This window comes from Ursus arctos, unplaced genomic scaffold (assembly GCF_023065955.2).
Source record: "Ursus arctos isolate Adak ecotype North America unplaced genomic scaffold, UrsArc2.0 scaffold_30, whole genome shotgun sequence".
Taxonomy (NCBI): domain Eukaryota; kingdom Metazoa; phylum Chordata; class Mammalia; order Carnivora; family Ursidae; genus Ursus; species Ursus arctos.
In genome coordinates this window covers 23,096,753-23,120,352 of record NW_026622986.1, presented here as the reverse complement: position 1 = coordinate 23,120,352, position 23,600 = coordinate 23,096,753, and the positions used below count along the sequence as shown (strand labels likewise).

The 23,600-nt window shown below is 47.9% G+C and overlaps 1 protein-coding gene across 4 annotated transcripts in view; it reads right to left on the bottom strand.

The window, feature by feature from the left end:
- Positions 1-23,600, bottom strand: part of FAM171A1 (family with sequence similarity 171 member A1) — a 145,820-nt gene that overhangs the window by 51,477 nt on the left and 70,743 nt on the right. For 3 of the 4 annotated variants that reach the window (XR_008956572.1, XM_048219502.2, XM_026479022.4), the window contains exons 3-4: positions 15,863-15,955; positions 2,551-2,709 (exon numbers count right to left, since the gene is read on the bottom strand). Coding sequence is in view for 3 of the 4 variants with exons in the window: in XM_048219502.2 (XP_048075459.1) it covers positions 2,551-2,709; positions 15,863-15,955 (252 nt within the window). In the remaining variant the exon portion in view is untranslated. The remainder of the gene's footprint in view (positions 1-2,550; positions 2,710-15,862; positions 15,956-23,600) is intronic. The other variant, XM_057304751.1, reaches the window with a different exon arrangement.

Genomic DNA, 23,600 nt, shown 5'->3' with positions numbered 1-23,600 from the left:
GTCATACTTCGAAGGGCTCAATTGTTTCCCTTGCAGCCCTGTTCTAAAACTGCAACTCTACACAGAGCCCTGAGTTCTGTATATAACGAGGTCTTTCCCTCTTGTTTCCTCCTGATGCAACCAGGCTCCTGTTATGTCTGAATAAAGACAGGTGTCGGGCAAAGGCAGCAGGGTGAGGGGGCAGCACCACTGGGTCAAGATTAGGAGGCCTCTGACCCGTCCCTTGCAATATGAAGGGTTTTGCTCAGAGAGCTTATAAGGTCTGTTTGGCTTTGCCTTTTGTTACCAGCTTTGCTGGACGTTAGTCATTTTACGGACTCCTCTCTGTCTTCCTGGAGTTACTAGCAGAAGTCATTTCTTGAAAACCCCTTGTGAATGTCAGAGGACGGTTGTTTGCTTTCTTAGCAATCAGAGTGGGGAGCGTGATGCTGTGAAGATGTAGTGTCTCCGGCCTGTGTGGGGGTGACACCAGGAAACTATGGAGCAGGTGGACGCAGGTGAACAAATGAGAAAGTGGGCCAAATCTCCATCTGGCTGAGTTGTTCTATTTACAACTCTGGAAACTCCCTCTGAACTGGGCACAACCAAGAACACTCCGAGGAAACCAGCCTTCAGAGCCCTTTCCAATCCCAGTCGTGGCCTCCATTCACCTTTACCGGACTCTAGTTATGACCGCTGTCTCACACAGGTATGTGTGGGCCAGGCCCTCGTGCAAAGCTGAGATCTCCTAGATGCATCTTACAAAACAGGAGGCAGGCGAGCAAGTGTTGGGTGGTGGGGAAGAGAGGCTATGCACCATGTGAAACTGGAGACAGGCACCGAGCTGATGAGATGTCGGGGTGCTAAGCAGAGCCCACGCTCCCAACGCCCTCACGGGTGTGAGCCAACACGCCCAGGGGTGGCCGCTTTTCCTGGCAGTGCTCAAGTAAGGTCTGATTCCTCTTCCCACATTAGCTGTCAGTTATTTCAGTGGAAAATAAGTTGCATGTGACCTTCTAAAGACCTCCTTTCTTCCTTCTGAAATAACAGAGTGATTTTAAAATAAAACAAACCCCTCTAAAATCAATAGTTCTATGTCTCTGTGTTCTTCTCCCTTCCCCATCATCTCAGATTTCATAATTTATTCAAGAGCTCTTGGAAGTGGGGCACAGAAAAATTAATGAGCTCTGAGGAATGAGGTTGTCCCTTCAAGTTAGGGTATTGTGACTGTGCTCCATTTGTTGGGGAGATTGGCTGGGGGTTGCATGATGGTCTCAAATTGTACTTTTCCGTGTTCCCTGAAATACTACTTTTCTCCTCGGCCTGTACACTTAAAGTAAAAGTCAACATTTCCCCCAATAATGTTTACTTAAAGTGACTACCGTGCCGTTTTACCTGACGGCCAATGACTGATGTCTTAACTGCATCGTCATCATGCAAAAATTGAAGCAAGAAGAACCATTTCTGAAAGCAGGTGCCACAGATGGATGAAAAGTGAGTAACGAATCACCAGGTCACCTTGATCGGTCACCAGAAATTTGTCAGCATTCCACAAAACGGATCAGATGCTGCAGGTGAAAAAGCTTTTTCAGAAAGATCCAAGATCCGTTTATGTCAAGTGCTAAACAAGTCAGGGACAGTCAATAAAAGCATTTCTGGGAAAACGTAGTCACCTCCTCACCTAGTGCGATTTAACCCAGAACAGCCTCTGGTTTTCAGGTTTGTGTTGTGACTAGTCCAAAGTGTCAGGAAAAGAAGAGGGGAGAGACAAGAAATGACTCAGGACCTCAGCATCTGCCACTCTCCAGTCCCTAGGACTGGGGGCCACGTGAGTGCCGAGTGCACTGCTGGCTGCGAGCCAGTCTTTTTACTGATAAGGAATTATTACATATTTTCTGGCTGCTGGTTTTTAGTTTCTCTGAGTTTTTAGCTCTATGTGTCAGGCCAGTCTAGGGTGACACGGACGGAGCTGACTTAGAGGTCTGGATTCAAATCAACATCAAAGCCTGACCGCTGTTTGCCAAGTCAAGGCAGAGAGAACAGCGCAGAGGATGGAAAGATGTGGGAAAATGCTGGGTGGGCACAGATGGTAGAGAGCAGAGGCTCCCGCTCCTAAATGCTTCTGATTCCCAGAAATGACATCCCCCGTTGTCCCCACTCTCTGCATCAGAGCCACTGCCCCTTTCCCCTTCCCGCTGTGACCCGTGGGTGGGAGCGGGAGGGCAGCCACGCCAGCGCTCCACCAAACCACTCCAGGGGCAAGTGGCACAAGGGGCAGTGAGCCTTATACTTGGGGGAAAAAACCCCAACTTCAGTTAAAAGCACTTCTCTGAATTAAATCTATAGCCTACCAAAGGGGAGCTCCGAAGGTACGTCAGGCAGGATGGCTGAAGGAGACAAATGCACTCAAATGTACTTCCACAGCCGTGTAGACGGGAATCCCTAACTAACACCGTTCCCACGCACTTGAACGTCACAGCTCTAGTTCTTCTGGTTGGTCTAACGCTTCGAGCCACATCCAAAAATCCAAACACAGAAGCCCCAGCTGAGAAGAGAACAGACTCCAATTACCTGTGCCATTTCCATCCAGTCCTCGCAAATAAGGAAAACTGTCCACCTCAGACGGGGAGCTGGCGGCCGTGAGGAAGGCCGTCAGGTCGCTGTAGCTGGTGTTCTCAGGCAGCCGCAGGGCTCTCCTCTGGAAGTGAACTCGAGGCTGTGGCCGGGCACCTGCACAAATGAACTTCTGAGTTACCTCCCGGAGGAGCAGTAAATCTGAGGCAACCAGGAAGCGCTTCTCCACGTTTCAGCCCGCCTCCCCCGCCCCCTCCCTCTCGTCCCCACATCTCCGCCCATCCCCCACAGGCGGTGCAGGGCACAAAGATGTGACAACATGCTATTATGGGGATAGAAATAATAGCCCATTGTCACATTTGTTTTGACACAGGATGTTATTTAGCTTTTTAACAAAAAGCTTTCCAAGTCCTATTTGGGAGCAAGCTTTTCACTGCCCAGCATTCCCCATGGAGGGGGGTAACGTTTTGGGAAAGGAAGTCCACATCAGTGAAAGGAGTAGATGACGGTTCGGTTCATCGCTTTCCGTAAACAAAGCAAGCGATACCCTTTCCCTTTGAGACGGTTACAGACACCTCCTTAATCTTCTGGTAAAATCTGGTTTACCTCTACAGACCAAACAGAAGCCAAGCAAGGGAATTCAACGTGCAGCCTGCACAAGAATTCCAAACAAGAGCCCCACAGCAATGAACCCTTTTGCTTTGGCAGAGGCTGCCCTGTGGCACCCAGTCTCTGCAGTGGGGTGCACCCTACTTGTCACCGATCATGTTGTGCATTTGAGGATCAGGCCCTTGAAAGGAGGTGGAAATGCTCCCTTCGCCACACGCAGCTCCTATGTGCAGAAGGACGGGGTGGGCCCCTTCAGGCAGTTCCCCCGAGATATCGTCTGCAGCGTGGGCTCCAGATGTTGTTTTGACTGCAGAACCCCAACCTGTTTTTCCCTAATGCTATGGCGACAGTCACAAGACGTCAAGGTGCTAAGTCATTTTGCGCAAACCCAGCAAAAACATCCTGAAGACACAAGTTAATAGAAATGGAAGTTGTGGCATTTACACACTTCTGTGGATTAAAATAGCGGTTCCTCAAAAGCAATGACCCACCCTGGCGTTCTGGTCACTGCACATCCTGCCCGCGGCCTGCTGTTTCCCCTGCGGTCAGCTGGGGGCTCCCTGTCCCTGGTCTGTGGCTGTCTGGCACCACAGCCGGGCTGAGCCCATGGTCTTTATGCCTACCCCCAGGGTTCCTTTTAACCCTGGATCAGAAACTCAGAGTTCTCAGATGACTGGTTCTCCGCTCCTTGAAACACAGGCCCCACTGTCGGGCCCCTGGGAGCCAGATGCCCAAAGTCATGACTCCTATCTGCCTTCTGTCACCTCCCCTGAAACTAACTGGATGAATATGCGGTCCTGTCTCAAACCACCATCGCTTCTCTCTCCCCCAAAAACAACCCACGCTGATGCACTAGCATCCAAGTATCTGCCTCTGTTCACGCCCAGCTCTGCTCAGCCTGGTCTTTTCCTTTGAGGTCACAGAACACTGATGTCTTCCTCCCGCTACCTCCTTGGTCTGCACAGAGTCCGAACACCTCGAGACCTCCAGGAGCACCCCACGCCTGGCAAGGAGCAGTCTGCTTCTCTGTCGTCCTTGCTGCCCTCAGAGATGGAAAGTCAGAGCCAACCTTTTCTTTTTCACCCCCAACGACATTAACATTATTCCCTCCCTGGTCCTATTATTGTTGTTAGCGATAGTGAACTTTCCGAGAACTTACTTCCCCTTCTCTACTGTTCTTCAATCTGAACAATGCTGCTGGTGCCCGCCTGGGTTACACACAGTGGGGGAAACCAAGAACTTGCTAACAAGAAGCAGAGCGTGTACGCTGGGACAGGGCAAAGAGGGACTTGTCCTCAAGAGGGTTGAGGCAGAACAGGGTGGGATACGTCTCACCTTCCAGGCCTCAGGAAAAGGGCAGCTGCTGACAGGTGAACAGGGAATCACACTAACTCCCTCATGGGGACTGGCCTGGAACTTGGAGACCCCAGACCAGCTGCCCCCCGGCTCTCAGGGGCCACTGGCTGTTCCTCCTTCCCTCTCTTCCTCACCTCTCTCTCTAACAGACACGCAGCCTTCTCTTGTTCTCTGGCATGTCATGCATTTCCGTGGGAGATGTGTCTCTCTCCCCTCCCCACCCCTGCTCTGCCCTCCCTCTGCTGCCTCCCCTTCCTTTTTTGTGCAGGAGAACTTGGTCACGAGCCAGACATCTGGGGTCTATCTGTGGTGGCTGGTGGGTGGGGGGCACAGAAGGGTGATGCCCGGGGTAAGTTAACTAGCAGGGGACGCAGCCTGTCCAGGAGATGGGACACACTCTGTGACCAGCACGACATGGATCCCTGTTTGCTGAGGGACCAAACACACTCCCAGACACAGAGCAACGGCAAGACCACTCTCTGCCTGCCGAAATGACCAAAGAACCGTCTGAGGAATTACGGAAGGGTCGAAGCTACTCTAGGCCTCGGGGTAAATGAAATCCAAAGTGTCTGTGTGGGGCTGGGGGAGTGGTCATGGCCTCACCCCAATCTTCCTCTATCAGCGCTGCTGGATTTCCGCAATTCCAGGACGGGGTGTGATTGGCTGGGGATGGGAGGACCAAGGGGACAGGCCTGGCTAGGTCTTTTCTGGATGCCTCTCTCACATTCCCCACAACAGTGGGTTCTCAAATTTTCTCTGTTCCTCTCATACTCAGGGCTCCAACCCTATCCCCAGATGCTTGGGCCTCTGTTACTGAAATCACTGAGGCCACTCACCTCCTGTCTCTGTACTTCACCATGTCTTTCTTCCCTCTTCTCTTGTGCCTGCTGTCCCTGCTCTCCTCCAGGGTCAACCAAGCCTCTACCCTAACTTCTGCTTGTGATGCTGCGAGACTTGACCCAACCAACTCTTCTTGCCTTTGTCTATCATCTTTCTCTACAGGCTTTTCCTCCTCAACCAACAAACATACCCATTTCTTCCTCATCTAGAAAAGTAACACCAAAACATGACTTTATTTTTATTTTTTTTTTTTAAAGATTTTATTTATTTATTCGACAGAGATAGAGACAGCCAGTGAGAGAGGGAACACAAGCAGGGGAGCGAGAGAGGAAGAAGCAGGCTCATAGCAGAGGAGCCCGATGTGGGGCTCGATCCCATAACGCCGGGATCACGCCCTGAGCCGAAGGCAGACGCTTAACCGCTGTGCCACCCAGGCGCCCCCAAAACATGACTTTAATGCTGTTATCCCCATAAGGGAATGCCTCCTCTCCTTCCACCCACCCCCCAATGATCCGGCTTTTACCCACAACACACACCGCCCTCGGAAATGTCAATGGGTGACTGTATAATCTGCAAACTCGTGACTAGTTCTCCGCCTTCCTCCTCACTGACCACTTCACAATGGTCAACACTGTTCACCGCCCCCGCCCTGCTTGGCATTCACAGTCTCGCATGCTGGTCTCTCGAGTCAGCTGGCTTTTTCCTCTGCAAGTATGTTTTTTCTCCTCCCACCAACGGATGAACCAGTTCCTAAGGGGCTGCCTTCAGCTGCCTCCACTGTTTCTAAGCTCTTACCTTATTGACTCCCCTCCATGGTGGCCTTCCTGTCCATCGCGATGCTCCTCCGAGCCCCATGTCTGTATTTCCTCTGCCTTCCGGACACCTCCACCTGGATACCCCACAGGCACTCCAACACCATCCCCTACTTTGTCTCCCACTTCACCGCACCTCCGTTCTGCTCAATATCCAGCTTTGCTCCCAGCCCACTGTCATTTTCGCTTTCGATTTTTCTGTGCATCCACTTACTGCCAGGGCTGGCCAATCTCCTCTCATCAATACTTCTAGGATCATCTTCTCCTCTTCTGCCTCCACCCTACACCACCCTGCATTACTCCTTGCCTTAACCGTGCTCCAGCCTTACCCCTTTGCCACTCCATCTACTGACACACTGACTTTTCTAAAGTCACTCTGGTCACATTCCTTCTCTGCTCAGAGACCTTCAATGGATCACCACCACTTAGCAAACAATGATGGCGGTGACAATTACAGACCAGCACAGACACCCAAACTACTACAATTCCAGTACTATATGGGGGGGGGGGTGCAGTTCAGTACTTTAGAATTTACAGTTCTTTTTTTTTTTTTTTTAAGATTTTATTTATGAGAGAGAGAAAGAGAACAGCGGGAGGAGAGGGAGAGGGACAAGCAGACTCTGCGCTCAGCGGGGCTCAATCCCACAACCCCGACATCATAACCCGAGCTGAAACCAAGAGTCAGATGTTTAACGAACTCAGCCACCCAGGCGCCCCTACAAAGCTCTTATATACATATTATTTCACTTAATATTTACAACAATCCTGTGAAGAGAGAACCCTCTCCTCATATGAGTGAGGAAGCAGAAGCCCAGACAGGTTAATGACCTGTCCACAGTCGTTCTGTTAGTAAGAGGCAGAAAGGAATTCTTTCAATCCTAACTACTGTTTCCCCTTGTAGGACACCACACCTACCTCTCATCCTCTGGCCAAGCAGGACTGCACAGCTCTGTGCTTCCACTCATGTGTTCGTGCCTTTTCCCTGCAGTCTCTGTCCGCACATCTACACATCATCCAAGATGTGTCTTAAATGCCACCTCTTCTATGGAGACATCCTTGATCCCACCCCAACCTCTAAATGCTATATGTATCTTTCTCCAACACGGAATTTTTTAAAAAGATTTTATTTATTTGAGAGAGAGAGAGAGCACAAGCGGTGGGGAGGGGCAGAGGGAAAGGGAGAAGCAGATTCCCCGCTCAGCGGGGAGCCCGACAGGAGGGGGATCACGACCTGAGCCGAAGGCAGATGCTTCACTGACTGAGCCACCCGGGCGCCCCTCCAGCATGGATTTTGCTGTGCCCTATATTATGTTTATTTGGAAACATCTCCCTAATCAGAGGCACCATGAGATGAGAACATGGATCAGTGGAATCAATCAGCTCTACATTTAAATCCTTCTTCTACCATCTTCTATTTGAGTGACTTTGGGTTTGAGGTTCTTTATCTTTAAAACAGGTGTGAATCACGCCTGTCTCGTAATATGGTTACTGTGAGGCTAGATCAGAGCACGCGTGTATGATGCCTAGCAGTCCCTCCGGGTACATGATCGGTGCAGTGTGAACGTTAATTTCCCATCTCCTCTCCCGTTTTAGATGGAAGCTCTTTGAAAGCAGGTGTCCTGTAAAACACATTGCATCATGTCCCACACACAACTGGTGCTCAACAATATTTACAGAATTGCATGTAAAGATGAACTATGTTGGGCCGCTCACCAGGTCCAAATAGTGATCTGTCTCACTTCTGACTAGGTCAGGATTCGTCAATCTCAGCACTACTGACATTTCAGGCCAGGTAATTCTTTGTTGGGGGCGGGGGGACTGGGGTGCCTGTGCCCTGCATGTCTGACAGCATCTCTGGCTTCTATCCGCCAGATGCCCGTAGCAGCTCCTAAGTTGTGACAACCAAAAAAGTCACCAGACATCACCCAATGTCCCTGGGGGACAAAACTGCCCCAGACTGGGAACAACCGCACAACATACTCTGAGAAATCTCACAGTGATCCAGACATGTACCGAGTCTCCTGTGCAAGGGGTACTGGATATGGGAAGAGGAAAAGGAGGACAGAAGGCTTCACGGGAATGGCTTAATTACCACAGTATTTTAAGTGTCAAAATAAGAGATCTATGCGAAAAAGTACAGAGGAAGCTCAGAGAGAGCTCCATGGGTGGCATCCGTGACCCGTGTCTGGAGGCGGTTGGGGGGGGGGTGGAAGGGAGCGCACACCTGGAAGCAGGACAAGCCTGAGCGGGGAGGCTGGGGAGGGCGGGGGACCCCAGGAGCCGGGTGTAGGCTGCGTGGGCCTGCAGGAGCATCTGCGGGGTTCCTGGGATGGGAGGGAAAAGATCGCGTTTGCTCTCACCCAGCTCTGGTGGCCAGTGGAGGGGTGGAGGGGCTAGAAGTCAGCCAGGAGGCTGTCATGATGGGGTTCACCTGACAAACAACGAATGCCCAGTAAAGATGGCGGCTTCGGGATGGAAACTGAAGAGGTAGCTGGAGGCAGACAGGAGGGCAGGGAAGAAAGAGCAAGAAGAGGCCAGAGGGGCAAGGAGCTGAGGAGTGAGAAGCGATCCTTCAGGAGGACACCTGGGTCTCTGCAGCCCAGCCCAGACCCCCCGGGGTGACCAGGGCCCGGAAGGAGGCCCTGCAGCGGCCACTCGAGCTCCGTGGAACTCTATGAGGGTAATTTCCAAAACAGCGTGAGGCAAAGGAAAACCGAGAGGTGCAACAGGGGAGGGCAGACTTCTCCGGTTTGGGAAGGGATGGACATGGGAGTGGAACGTGAAGGACGAGGGGGTTATGAAGGGCTTTTCCTGGAATGGCAGACTGCTGTTTCGGGAGCTGAGGGAGAGCTAGAGGAGAACGATGGACGGAGGCCTGAGGAGGAGATAAGGGGTGGGACGACCTGCGAGAGAAGGTGCTCGCGGTGGTGGAGGGACCACAGCAGGCACGTCACAAGGCCAGGGAGAAGCCACCAAGCCATCCTCCCCTGGGGGCCTTTCCTCTTGGTGAAATGTGGTGAGGTCATTAGTAAGAGGAGGGGCGCAGAGGTGGCTGGTGCTCAGTGCGGTGCGGATGAGGTGGGCGTGGTGAGGTGGGCGTGGCTTACAGCGCAGCCCTGGGGACCAAAGGCAGTGGGTGCTGACAGTGCCCCCCTAAGCAGCCAGGCAGCTTCGTGGTATATTATTATTATTATTATTATTATTATTATTATTATAAATTTTAATTCAATTTAGTTAACATATAGTGTAATATTAGTTTCAAGGTAGAATTTAGTGATTCGTCAGTTCATTGAACGCCCAGTGCTCATTCCGTCAAGAACCCTCCCTAATGCCAATCACCCAGTTACCGCATCCCCCACCCACCTCCCCTCCAGCAACCCTCAGTTTGTTTCCTATAGTTAAGAGTCTCTTATGGTTTGCCTCCCTCTCTGTTTTTATCTTATTTTTCCTTCCCTTCCCCTATGTTCACCTGCTTTGTTTCTTAAATTCTACATATGAGTGAAATCATATGGTATTTGTCTTTCTCTGACTGACTTATTTTGCTTAGCATTATACCTTCTAGTTCCATCCACGTCGTTGCAAATGACAAGATTTCATTCTTTTTGGTGGCTAAGTACTATTCCATGGTGTGTGTGTGTGTGTGTGTGTGTGTGTGTGTCTGTATACCACATGGGTCCTTCTTATGTATGTCCTCACATTCATGTCAACAAGATGTCCCACTTCTGAGACCCATGAAGGTCTGCTGGATGCTCTGGGAGCCAGAGCTGCAGGCCAACTGCTCAGAATTTACACAAATACCATACCTACAGAGAAGAAAACAAGTGGGCAGTCTTTTTATTTTTCTAGGAAAACTCATTTTCCATGAGTTTATTCTATTTTACTTGCGTGTAAACATCTCAAAACAAAAATGTCCACTGAAGCATGAAGCATCTAACTATTGAGAACAATGGGCTCCTTCCCCTCTTCTTCTGTTTTCACCTCTACCCAGTGGCCTTCATTCTTTGAAAGCTTTTACTTTACTGTCACATAAAATTGAGCAATGGGGCACCATCTCCTAAGACTATGCACGTAACGTGTGAAGCTTCATCACTGAACTGTCATCATGCTACCTACCTTTTCTCAGGAGCATTTGACACATTATAACACCTGAGTAGCCCACCAAAATTCAAAGACTTAGAGTACTTACATTTCTGATCAAGTAAGAATTGATTTTTCTCCTCTGAATCCACTAAAAAAAATAAATTCATCTACATTTGACCAATCTGAGAACAAAACTTTAATATAGTTTTTATAAATTTGGTTTTATATTAATTTTATAGAACAGAACTCAAAGACCAAAAATTATCTACATATGACTTTCTTCCCAACTGGTAGGAAGACATGAAACATCATGCAGCATTATTATTGTCATGTCTCAACTCTACGGAGACAAGGAAAAGCCTAAGTAGCAATTACCACACTCATGAACGAGGATAAGTGAAAAAATTAACAAGATTTCTGGGGTGCCTGGGTGGCTCAGTTGGCTAAGTGTCTGACTCTTGATCTCAGCTCAGGTCTTGATGTCAGGGTTGTGAATTCAAGCCCAGAGTTGGGCTCCATGCTGGATGTGAAGCCTACTTAAAAAAAATTAGCAAAATTTCTGTAATTTTAAAAAGCGGGAATACAAATGAGATTTTAGAAAGGGAGCGATGGTTCTCAGTTTTTGGTTATGTACATACAGGAGGGAGTGAGATTGAATACATTAACTATAACAAAAGCTAACTGAATGATTTATGCCACTATGATAGGACCATGCCTCTTGCTCCTTAGAGAAAGAGCTCTTCAAGTTCTCTTATGCTCTTACAGTGCACGCACGTGTGTGTGTGTATGTGTGTGTGCGCGTGAACTGCTTTTTTCTTGGAAGCCACAACAAAGGAAATAATTGAGCAGGGCATGGGCAATTTATATAGGAAGTGCAAAAAGCACTTGTTATTTACACTCTAAAAAATTTTTATTTAGGGACGCCTGGGTGTCTCAGTAGGGTAAGTGTCTGCCTTTGGCTCAGGTCATGATTGGGGTCCTGGGATCGAGCCCCAGGTCAGGCTCTCTGTTCAGCAGGGAGTCTGCTTCTCCCTCTCCCTCTGTGCCTGCTCTCTCTCTCTCTCTCTCTCTCAAATGAGTAAACCCAATACCTGAAGGAGAAGAACCTGTAGAAGGGAGGCTGAGGCTGGATCACAAGGTGGGTGTGTGCTGTGTAAGGAGAGTGGTAGGGAGCAGTCGGTAGGGAGCGATGAGGCAGGAGGGCAGTTTGCAGTGTGCTGAACAGGACAAGACAGGTGAAGAAGGAGGAAAGACGGGCGTGTAGACGTCCTTCCAAAAGGACAGCAGAGACACAGGGCAGTGGCTAGAGCCGGGCATGGTCGTGGAAGCAGTTTGCAGAGATGCACAGCTGTAATGTTTGTCCACTCCATTGTGGGAGAAATGCTGGGGCGGGAGCGAGAGGGAACACTTAAATCCCTGCGGAAGAGGAGACGGGATGCAGGGCAGAAACAGAGGGACCGGCATGTACTCGAACAGGGACACTCCTTCCAGTGCGACAAGGAGCAGCGGATGAGGGTTCTCAGTGTCTCCGTGAATATGTAGAGATGTCATGAGCTGAGAGCGAGCATGTGAGCGTGGGTGTACACACAGCAAGTCAGGAGATCGAGAAAACGGTGTCAAAGTCATCTTGGAGACTCAGAAAACAAATGACTGGGAAGTGGCCCCTGTCTTGCAGGGCTGATGCCCATTCGAGGCCTGCGGTCATGAACCAGCTGTGCAAGCAGTCACTGCAATGTGAAGGTCTGTCCAGCCACGTGTGGCTGTGCTGGGGTGGCCATACGTGGCTCAAGTCAGCCTGGTCAGAAGTTATTGAGTCAGGCAAACATGGCAGAGGGAGAGGGAAGCAACACTGCTGGGGGGAGGGGTCTGCAAGGGGACAATTCCAATGGAGGGCCATGGCACGTAGGCTGAGGAGGGAGGCAATCCTGTTGGCAAGGACACAGTGGGTCATGGCTCTGGAGCCCCCAGTGGTGCGTGAGCTGTTGTCACAGGGTGAGAGGAGGGAATGTGGTGGCTGGGCTTGGAGGTGGTGCATTTGCTGGAATGATGAGGTCTAAGGCATGACTGCAGAAGTGGGTGACTGAGGTGGGATAGAGAAGCACCCTGGGAGTGGAAGAGCAGCTGGGGTACCAGGTGGGCATCATCCATATGTATGTTAACATTCCCAAGAAACAATTATAGGAGCCGTGTACCTGGGACCTAGGAGTTAATATCATGAGTCCAGGAGGAAAGCTGACGAAGACACTGGTGGTGAGTGGTCCAGCCAGCCTCCAAGGAGCCGCAGTGAGGGAAGGAGGAAGAGGCAAGTCACGTAAGCTCAGCCCCCACTTGAGAAGCCTGCAGGGAAGGCTGTGTGAACTCAGGGACATTTCAGACCAGGAATGGGGGCGGTGCTCAGAGAAGAGGGGGAAGGGAGTTGGCTGCAGCCATATTTGTGCCCAGTGGACACAGGGTGAGGGCTATGGCAGGCAGGGGTGGGGTGGGGTGGGGGAGGCTCTCCTGGACAATGTCCCTTTCTAGTCTGCACCCTACAGCCTGGCTCCTCTCCATTTATAAAGGCCCATGTGCAGGTCCACACTGCAGAAGCCCAGCTTCCTGGCCACTTGAGAACTTTCTACCAAAGGGTATGCTGGTGGACCAACACCTCAGGGAAAGAATGGGCAATTCAGAGAAAGCAGAAGAAAACTGGAACTAAGAATGAGAACAGCTGGTAAGAGAGAAGATGAGGACTAACTCTGAGGAAAAGTGGGGGAAGGGCCAGTTAAGAAGAAGAGCAGGTGATGAAAATTATGGTGCCTAGGGCCCTTAGAACACTGTGTAACATATGGTAGGTGGTCAGTTTTTTATTTTTATGTATTTATTTTTTTAAAGATTTATTTCAGAGAGAAAGAGAGCACGTGAGACTGTGCGCACGAGCGGGGGGGAGGGGCAGAGAGCAAGGGAGAAGGAGACTCCCCGCTGAGCAAGAAGCCTGACACAGGGCTTGATCCCAGGACCCCAGGATCATGACCTGAGCCGAAGGCAGACGCCCAACCAACTGAGCCACCCAGGTGCCCCGTGGTCAGTTTTTTTTTTTTTTTTAAGATTTATTTATTTATTTATTTATTTGACAGAGAGAGAGACAGCCAGCGAGAGAGGGAACACAAGCAGGGGGAGTGGGAGAGGAAGAAGCAGGCTCACAGCGGAGGAGCCTGATGTGGGGCTCGATCCCAGAACGTGGGGATCACGCCCTGAGCCAAAGGCAGACGCTTAACGACTGAGCCACCCAGGCACCCCATCAGTTTTTAAATTAAAAAATCAAAACATTCAAGGCTGTAAAAGAAAAAAATGAGTCTTGAGGCATATCTAAAAAGAAAATCTGCAGCTGCTGTGACATGTGGGTCACGCTCCCTGTTTAATCACTTTGTGCCAGTCCCCTGCCATGTGGATACGCGGCACAGCAACAACAGCTCCAGTCAGAATCAGAAGAGTCCCAACCAGGCTGGGTCCAAGTTGCTGGCAGGCTCCATGGGTTCCTCTCCTCAGGAAATGCAAAGTAGGTCTCAAACTCTGAAGCCACAAGGAATCTGGTCTAGAGGATTCGTAGTTTTCATTTGATATTTAAAGAGCTGCAGTCGGCTCTAAATTATACTCTGAGAACCCTAACCTATGCCCGTCTGTATCAAGGACATTCATTACAACCATTTGACTCTTGCTAGAATTTTCTACTGGGTTAAATTCTGATAAAGACCAAAATTCTGATAAAGATCATTTTGGTCTTTGTTGGAATTTAGTCCAGTCGAAATGAGAGCCAGACACTAAAGATTCCTCTCTCAGTGAAGAACACAAGAAGGAAGTATAATCGTTCCCTCATTTCAAGAAAACCATTGTCACACCTCCATGTTCACTGCAGCATTATTTAGAAGAGCCCAGACGTGGAAACGCCTAAGTGTCCATCGGTGGATACATGGATACAGAAAATGTGATCTACAATGGAATATTATTTAGCCATAAAAGAGAAGGAAATCCTGCCATTTGTGACAACATGGTTGAAACTGGAGGACATTATGCTAAGTGAAATAAGCCAGACTGAGAAAGACAGATACCGCATGATCTTACTTATATGTGGAATCTAAAAAAAACCGAACTCACAGAAACTGAACAGACTGTGGTTGCCAGTGGGGGGTGGGGGAAATGGGCGAAGCGGCTCAAAAGGCACAAAATTGCAGTTATAAGATAACGAAGTCCTGGCTATGTAATGTACAGTATGGTGACTACAGTTAATACTGTATTGTATATTTGAAAGTTGCTAAGAGAGTAGGTCTTGAAAGTTCTCATCACAAGAAGAAAAATTTGCAGCTATGTGGAGTGACGGATGTTAACTAGCCTTACTGTGTCCATCATTTTGCAATATACGCGTGCATCAAATCATTATGTTGTATGTTAATTATAGTGGCTGGGTGTTCACCTCTGCGCTTTCCCCACAGTCACTCAATAAAAAAGGAATGAATGAGTTCACCTCATTTGCAAATGGCACATGAATGTGGTTACATAGAAAATGATTGCTACCAAATGGCATTAAAATGAAGTAAATAAAAAATTAATCTGATGGACATTAAAAGCCAGGAAATAACGCTCTCTGGCCCATGATTTATTTTTATTTATTTATTTATTTTTAAAGATTTTATTTATTTATTTGACAGAGAGAGAGATAGCCAGCGAGAGAGGGAACACAAGCAGGGGGAGTGGGAGAGGAAGAAGCAGGCTCATAGCGAAGGAACCTGATGTGGGGCTCGATCCCACAACGCCGGGATCACGCCCTGAGCCGAAGGCAGACGCCTAACCGCTGTGCCACCCAGGCGCCCCTCTGGCCCATGATTTAGACGAAAGAAACTGATCCCAGCACAAATACATTTGACACAGTGTTATTCCCAGTTCCAACCCCGCCACCAACGCAGGGAAATCCCTTAAGCTTTCTGTATTAGTGTCTCTGCAAGAGAAGTTAGGAGTGAGGTCACATTTACGCACATCACTGCACGTCAGGTGGGTTAAGAAAATGAGGGACAAGAGAGAGAAAAAGACCACACTTGAAAGTCTATGAACCTCTTTCTTTTTTTTTTTTTAAGGGGGGGATTTTGTTTTGTTGTGTTAAAAAACACATACCATTAAATTTACCATCTTAACCAGTTTTAAGTGTACAGTATAGTAGTGTTAGGTACATTATTGGGCAACAGATTTTTAGAAACTTTTTGTTGTACAAAACTGAAACTCTACCCCCTTGAATACTTATGAACCTTTGCTCATGAAGCTCAGGTGGGGTCCTGGGCTCTGAACCCACAAGGTGAATATTCTCAACTTTGGAGAAGAGAGAGATGCAGTATGAGCAGAGTGGTGGGGGTCCCTTCTTTTCTCTCACATGCTTAATGGCTGGGCCTAAAGAAACAAGATCACGGCCAGCAGATAGTTTAACCAAAAATTCAAGTGTGTTTGCACATTCACACAGACAACACACGTTGTGTCCAGCTCTGGGTAAATTCACTGCCATCACCACCTGACAAGAAGCTGTCTCTTGTAAGATCTTAGTAGTTGGCCCAAAAGTTACTGTCACTTCTCTTTTTCAATATTCAACGTACCTTGGAATCCTGAGACTATTTGGACAACATCTTCATACACCATTAGAGTGGCGGATCGTTCTGGAAGCAGGCCCAGGCTCAGTGAAGAAAATACTGCAGAAACAAAAATGGACATAAGGGAATTCTGACATTTATATCAAAACACCCACTCTAATTTTTGGGCTATGCTGCATTCTTTGTATTGTCTGATTTCACATCAATCAACAATATTGATTTTTAGTATTGTGACATAATAAGATATATATTATTTGGTGTCTGCCCCTGGTTCCTGACACAGAGCTCTTAAATCCTTTGTAATTTTCTGGCTGGTAGGAGGATCTTTTGTTCTAATGAGGCAATGCTGGGTGGGCTCCTGGGTTGGGGCTGGTCACCAGAAAGCTGTGATTAGAAGCTTGGAACTTTCAGCCGCACCCCTCCACCTCCAGGGAGGATTAAATTCATAATCAATCATACCTACATAACGAAACCTCCATGAAAATTCCAAAAGTACCCGGTCTGGGGAGTTTCCAGATTGGTGAATGCATCTATGTGTCAGGAGGGTGGGACACCTCAACTCCATAGGGACAGAAGCTGCCATGTTCAGGACTCTTCTAGACCTCGTCTGTGTGTCTCTTCTTCCGGCTGTTCATCTGTATCCTTTATGATATCCCTTCTAATAAGTTGGCAAATGTAAATAAATGTTTCCCTGAGTTCTGTGAGCGATTATAGCAAATGATTAAACCTGAGAAGGGGTTGTAGGCACCCCTGATTTGGAGCCAGAAGGACAGGTGACATGCTGGGAGTTGTGTGTGAAGTGGGGGCCAGTCTCATGGGACTGAGCCCTTAACCTGGGGGTCTGCACGAACTCTGGGTAACGTTAGAATTGAACTGAACTGTAGGACACCCAGTTGGTGTCCAGAGAGTTGGAGAATTGGTTGGTTTGAGCAAAAGCCCCATTCATTGGGTGTCAGGAGTGTTGTGAATGCAGAGAAAGGAAACATTTTTTTTGTTTAAGTCTGATTAGCCAGACTTTCAAGATGCTACGTGAATGTCGCAATCTCTCATATAACAACTGCTTACGCTACAACAGTCGACTAGTTTTTATTTGCTAGAAGTTTTTAGTAAAGTATCTGAGTTTCTTCACATTAGGAATATACTACACATTATATGATTGTAAAATATATAAAGTTAGATATTAATGTTAAAAAAAGACTTTAAAAATATGTGTTCAGGTTAACAAAGGCCACATGACAGAACAACATGTCCCTGTATTCTGGAAACTAGTAAGATGATAGCACTCGCGCTATTTTGAAAATTCTTGCTTAAGTACCTAGACTTTCAACTAAAAAATTCACAAAGCCTCCATGTTTCTGGGTAGAACATGAATCTAAGAGAAAACAGATAAATATATTATGGAAAAATAATACTCCCTAAGGTCACTGAACCCTTAGCAACATATCAGACATCATTCTAAGTGCTTTAAATTTGGCAATTTATTTGAATCTCAAAACAACTCTGTGGCTGTGCTTGGGTGGCTCAGTTGGCTAAGCCTCCAACTTTTGGTTTTGGCTCAGGTCATGATCTCAGAGTCCTGGGATAGAGCCCCCCTGCTGGGCTCTGTGCTCAGCAGGAAGTCTGCTTGAGAGTCTCTCTCTCCCCCTCTCTTTGCCCCTCCCTCTGCTCACGCATGTGCGTGCACACGCGCGCTCTCTCTCAAATAAATAAATCAATCTTAAAATAAACCCAACTCTATGAAACAGATATTATTAACTTGTCCATTTGACAAGTAAGGAAACAGGCTCATAGATAAGGAATTAACTTGTCCAAGATCCCACAGTGGGTAAATACTGGAGCCAGGACTTGACTCTGGAGTCTGTTCTCAACTGCTATGCTACACAGACTCAAATTCAAAGACCCCCTGGGCTTTATCCAGTCCAGGTTTAAAGATGATAACAGCAAGGTCTAGAGAGGTAAAGTGACTTTCTGGGAAAATATCAGGGACCAGAAATATCAAGTGGTAAGAATATCTGTTGCGTAGCACTACTGGCTCTTAATAGCGCCAGGAGGGGACCAGTGAGCTGGCCTTGGACATGACCTCTCTTTTCATATCCCCTCTACAGTCAACTTATTGAGCTGCCATTATATACAAGGCCTAGTGCTCGATGCGTGGAACAGATCAATGCTGGAGGCAACCTGGGCCTGCGACTTTCTACATTAGAAGGGGCCTGGGGCACACAACAAGAGGAAGGTGCTCATTGCCATGAGCAACACAAGAATGCACCTCGGTACTATGGAAACAATCTTCAAAATACAGTTACCATCTGACCCAGCAATTCCACTTGTAGGTAGAGACTCAAGAGAACTGAGAATGTATGTTCACACAATAACTTATAAGTCAATGTGCATGGCAGCACGAGTCACACTAGCCAAAAAGTGGAAACAACCCAGTATCCACCAACCACTGAGAAGATAAAATGTGGCCCATCCATACGATGGAACATCATTCATCCATAAAAAGGAAAAACATATTGATTCAGGCTACCACATGGACTGACCATGAAAATGCTATGCTAAGTGAAAGGTACCAGACACAGAAGGCTCCATATTGTAGAATTCCATTTATCTGCAATGTTCAGAATAGGTCAACCACAGAGACAGAGAGGAGATTGGTGGTTGCCAGGGTCTGGGAGCCATGGGGGAGGGGTACAGAAAATATTCTGGGATTAGTCAGTGGTGATGGCTGTATAATCTTGTGAACTGCACACTTCAAAAGGGTGAACTTAATGGTTTATGAATTATAATTTTAAATACAAAAGCAAAAAAAAAAAAAACCCAAAAAAGAATAAGAAAAAAAAAAAGAATTCACCTTAGGAGTTCAAAGCTGGGAGAAAAGTCCACTTCAGGTTGGGGGAGGGGGGATCAGGGAATGCGTGTGGGCCAGGACTAAAGCAGGGAGACCTGCCTTGGATAAAACCTTCATAACCACTTCAAAGGGACACTAGCCTTCTTTAACAATGACCCCCTCACCCAACAGCACTGGGTCCCTAATGGCCAGGAAGAAAGGGTCACTGTAACGATGCTGCCTTCGTGAACGTCCTGTCCCATCGGAGAGCTCACACACATTCCGAGTGGCACTTCCTGCGCCCTGAAAAGCTCTGTGCCGACTGCTGTGGAGGACGCTGAGCTCTGAAATCACCTGCAATCAGTCTCTTGAGATGTGTGTGACCATCACAGGGTGTTCTGTAAATATTTCTGACCAAAAACACTGGGTACTTCCATACGTAAGGCGTCCACTCTAGCAAACGTTCTCAAACCTTATTTCCTGGAGACAAAAAAGACCTCTCGTGAGGAGTGGGCTGCGTGGCAGCAGAGGGACCACAGGGGCTTCCTGGAGCAGAAGGGAAGGCACTGAATGCTCCAGGGGGTGAGAGAGGAGGGCAGGGAGAACCTCAGACCCCCGTCACAGAGGAGATGCTAACTGATGTCTGGAGGTTCTTGTCGTTCCAAGCAGATGTTTGTGGGTTTTTTTTTGGTAAGTAGAGAAAAGAATGTCTAACTCTAACTGTGAGAGTCAGGAAGACTTCATGGAGCAGCAAACAGCCAGGCTGCGCACAGAAGACCCCAGACGAGCTGGCCAAGAGAGCACCAGTAAAGGAATAACAGTGCGGACAAACACAGAGCGGGCGACGTGTCAGGTTCATCAAGAGAACAACAAATTGCCCAGGTGTCTAGACCATGAGATATGTAAGGAAGAAGTGACGAGGGGAGGAGGGTCTAAACTTTATCCTGGGGACATCGAAGCCCTTTAGGCAGATGTGTAACATAATTATATATATATATATGTAGGTACATATTTTTAAGACACGAACGCTCACTGAATATAGAAGGTGGTTTGAAGGGGCAGATGGACCAGGTGTGGGGCTGCTCCAACAGGCTTGGTAGGGCGATAACAGTGGACATGGGAATAATTACGAGGTGGACTTACAGTCTTTTGTGGATGGACTGCATTTCCTATAACTGAATTGGTTTTGCCTGTTCGCCAAGGCTACAGGGTACTCTCCTTATGCTGGGCTTCCCCCTCTCCAATCTACACCTCCTTCCTTGAAAGGCCAAAACCAACATATTCTCCAGGAAAGATTGTCAAGGATGGAGAAAAAAAAAAAATCCATTCCAAAATCTCTGAAGGACGTACATGCCAACAAAACCGTGTGTGCATGTGTTGCGAAGAAAGCACTTTCTAGTTTCAAATTTTTACCGCATTTTAGGAGAGGCTCCCAACTTAATTCTTTATTCCTCGTCCAGTTCTCTGCAGTGCCAACAGTATTAACTTGACCTCCAAAAGCTTGCATGGAAACCATAGTTTACTCTGCCTTTCACAGTAGACAAGTCCAAGATTTGGTCACCTTTTCTGTCAGGTTCTAGCTAAGAGGATCTTTATTATGTTTCAAGGGATCCTTGAAAATTATTCTAATTAATTTAGTTTTTAGAAAGAGAAATGTGGGCTCAGAGAGCCACCGGTGATGGGCCCCTGTGTGTGGGGGGGCGACAGCCGGGGGTGGGGGTGGGGCAAGAACCCAGGGGTCTTTTTTTTTTTTTTTTCTAAAGATTTTATTTATTTATTCGACAGAGATAGAGACAGCCAGCGAGAGAGGGAACACAAGCAGGAGGAGTGGGAGAGGAAGAAGCAGGCTCATAGCGGAGGAGCCTGATGTGGGGCTCGATCCCATAACGCCAGGATCACGCCCTGAGCCGAAGGCAGACGCTTAACCGCTGTGCCACCCAGGCGCCCCAAGAACCCAGGGGTCTTCATGCCTAGTCCCAAACCCTTCCAAATGAACCACATCATTCCCATTTTTTGACTCATTTAAGAAAATGGATATTATGGAAATGGTTGCTTTTTCTCAAATGATCCTGTTAACAAAGTCAAAACAAATGTAATTACAGTACACTGAACCCTCATTATTCGTGGATTCAGTGTTTGCGAATGCTCCGCCTTGCTAAAGTTCATTTCTGACCCCACAATCAATCCTCATGATGCTTTTCTTATATGCAAGTACAGAACGGTCAAAAATTTGCATCCAGGATGCACATGGTCTCAGCTGAGGTCAAACAAGGCAATGCTCTGCCTTTTCCTTTCAGCTTGCGTACTGTAAGGTCCTCTGGCGATCTATTTAGTGCCAAGTTTTTCACATTCCTGTGCTTCCTTTGGTGATCTTGCTGTTTAAAACGGCCCCCAGGCTCAGGGCTGCCGTTCCTAACTGCGGGAAGCCTGGGACGTGCTTATGGGAAAAATACATGTTAGATAAGCTTTGTTCAAGCACGAGTTATGGAACCGCTGGCCAAGAGTTCCATGTTCATGAACCAGCAGTATATATTAAATCACGTGTCTTTTATTTATTTATTTATTTATTTGAGAGAGAGAGCACAAGCAGAGGGAGGAGCAGTGGGGGAGGGAGAAGCAGACTCCCTGCTGAGCAGGGAGACCAATACAGGGCTTGATCCCAGGATTCCCAGATCATCATCTGAGCCAAAGGCAGATGCTTAACCGACTGAGCCACCCAGGTGCCCCTAAATCATGTGTCTTTAAACACCCCAAAACAAACATAAACCAAGGTGATGTACTGCTTGGCTGTTGAAAATGTTATGACAGGAAGCTCGTCAGACCCTAACCCTGAATTTCCCCCTAAAAGCCATGGCTCAGTATTGACTACCCCAGGGTCCATGGTGACTTTATAGAACATACTGTTACTTTGTGCAGCTGCTCTCCCAGCAAAGGTGCAATTGTGGTGTCCGGCTACCATTTAAACTTCCCTGGGTTGTTTCCAGGGATTTCTCAGTGTGAAAAATGGAGGCAGTCAAACATTTTCTTCATATATAACCTAATAAAGATCATCTTCCTATTTTGTGGGCCTTCTCAGGGTTCTGTCCCAGGTCTGCCCCCTGTGCTTTGGTGAGTTCATGGTTTTGAACTCAACAATCCTAATGAGTTTGGGGTTCTTACCTCAACAATGCTAATGACCCCCAAACCACACTTCTACCTCCAAAACCCTTGAGCCCTCAAATCATTTCAAACTACAGGCTAAACGCATTTATGTCCCAGAGGTAGCTCAAAACCAGTGTTCCCTCCACTAAACTCATCACCAATGATGTCCCCAACACTGATTCCTGCCCCACCTCCACCTGCATTCACCTCTGTCTGAACCCCAAGCCTGGGGAGAGGATGCACAGGTGAGTGGGGAAGAAGAAGGGGGCTTCTTTTAACCTACTTCATCAACTGAGTCAACTTTAGGGAACCATGGAGTGGTGGGTCTCCCAACCCCATCGTCCATCAGTTCTATCTGCTCTATCACCAGCTAGAAACCCAAGATTCAGCTTACATTTCTTCTGTTTTGTCCTTTCCCTTAACTCTCTCCCACCTCATTCCCAGAGGCATTCTGCATTTTGTCTGCTAAATATTTCTCAGGTTTATCCTCTTTTCTCTAAGATTTTTCCAAATGATCTCCTCAGTTGTACCTATATCACAAAGCTCACAAAGCAGTGGTCTCCAACTTTAGAGAATGCTTTTATCTGTAAGTGGAGCGTGTGTGTTGGGAGGAGGTACTTGTTAAATTACAGACTTCTGGATCAATGTCCCCAGACTGAATGGATGAGTCCTGGAATCTGTGTTTTTTATAAGCACATTTTCAAAAAAGATTTATTTATTTATTTGAGAGAGAGACCATGCAAACACAGGGGGGTGGGAGGTGCGGAATATAGGGACAGAGAGAGAAACTTTAGCAGACTTTCAGTGTCAGAGCAGAGCCCGATGTGGGGCTCGATCTCAGGACCCTGAGATCACGACCTGAGCCAAAACCAAGAGTCAGATGCTTAACTGACTATGCCACCCAGGTGTCCCTTACAAGCATCTTCTAATGCTAATATCCACTCATCCTTCAGACTCAGCTCCCCTTCCACCTCCTCCAGGAAGCCTTTATTCCCTCACCTAGGCTGAACCTTCCCCCTCCAACATCCCCTATGCATATATACACATGCACATACCCAGTAGATGGGAATGGCTTTGGTGGCTGACTACTTAACTCCCAAACTAAGTTACAAACTCTCTGGGGACAAGCTCTGTGTCTCTAGATCTCTATTCTCAGTGGCCAGGGCAGTGCCTGGCACATAATAGGTACTTAATAAATATACAATGAACTAAAGAGAATTTTGTGAATGCGGGTAGACGCCAGGGCTTTATGAGACAGGTACAGCCACACTTGGCTCCCATGTGTCCCCAGAGGCAGCGGGGACCCAGATGGAGTGTGTCTAGTAGTACGCGGCACAGACATGAACACTGACACTGGTATTTTGTCAGCCATTGTGCTATTCATTGAACCCCTACTATGTTTTAGGTTCTGGAAGGTCGTTTATGTATGTTAACTGTTTTTAATCAGAACAACTCCACCAGGTGGTATTAGCTCCATTCTACAGAGACTGGCAAGGAAGCTAGAGGGGCTCAAGCACAGACTGGGTGCCAAACCAGGTCGACCGGTTTCCAAACTCCACACTGGCAGCATCTCCCTCCAGCCCTCAGCCCATCCTTGCCCCTAATCCTGGTGCCAACGTGTAATGTGGTCCAGGTGCTAGTGGCAGCCTGAGGTGAGGGGACAGAAGGGGGGCCATGTCCACCCCCCACCTACTCCACCCACCCTACCCCATGCTTGCCCCTGTGGGAGACCAGCCTGGTGAAGGGGTGAATGGTGACTTAATACTGTGGTTTGTA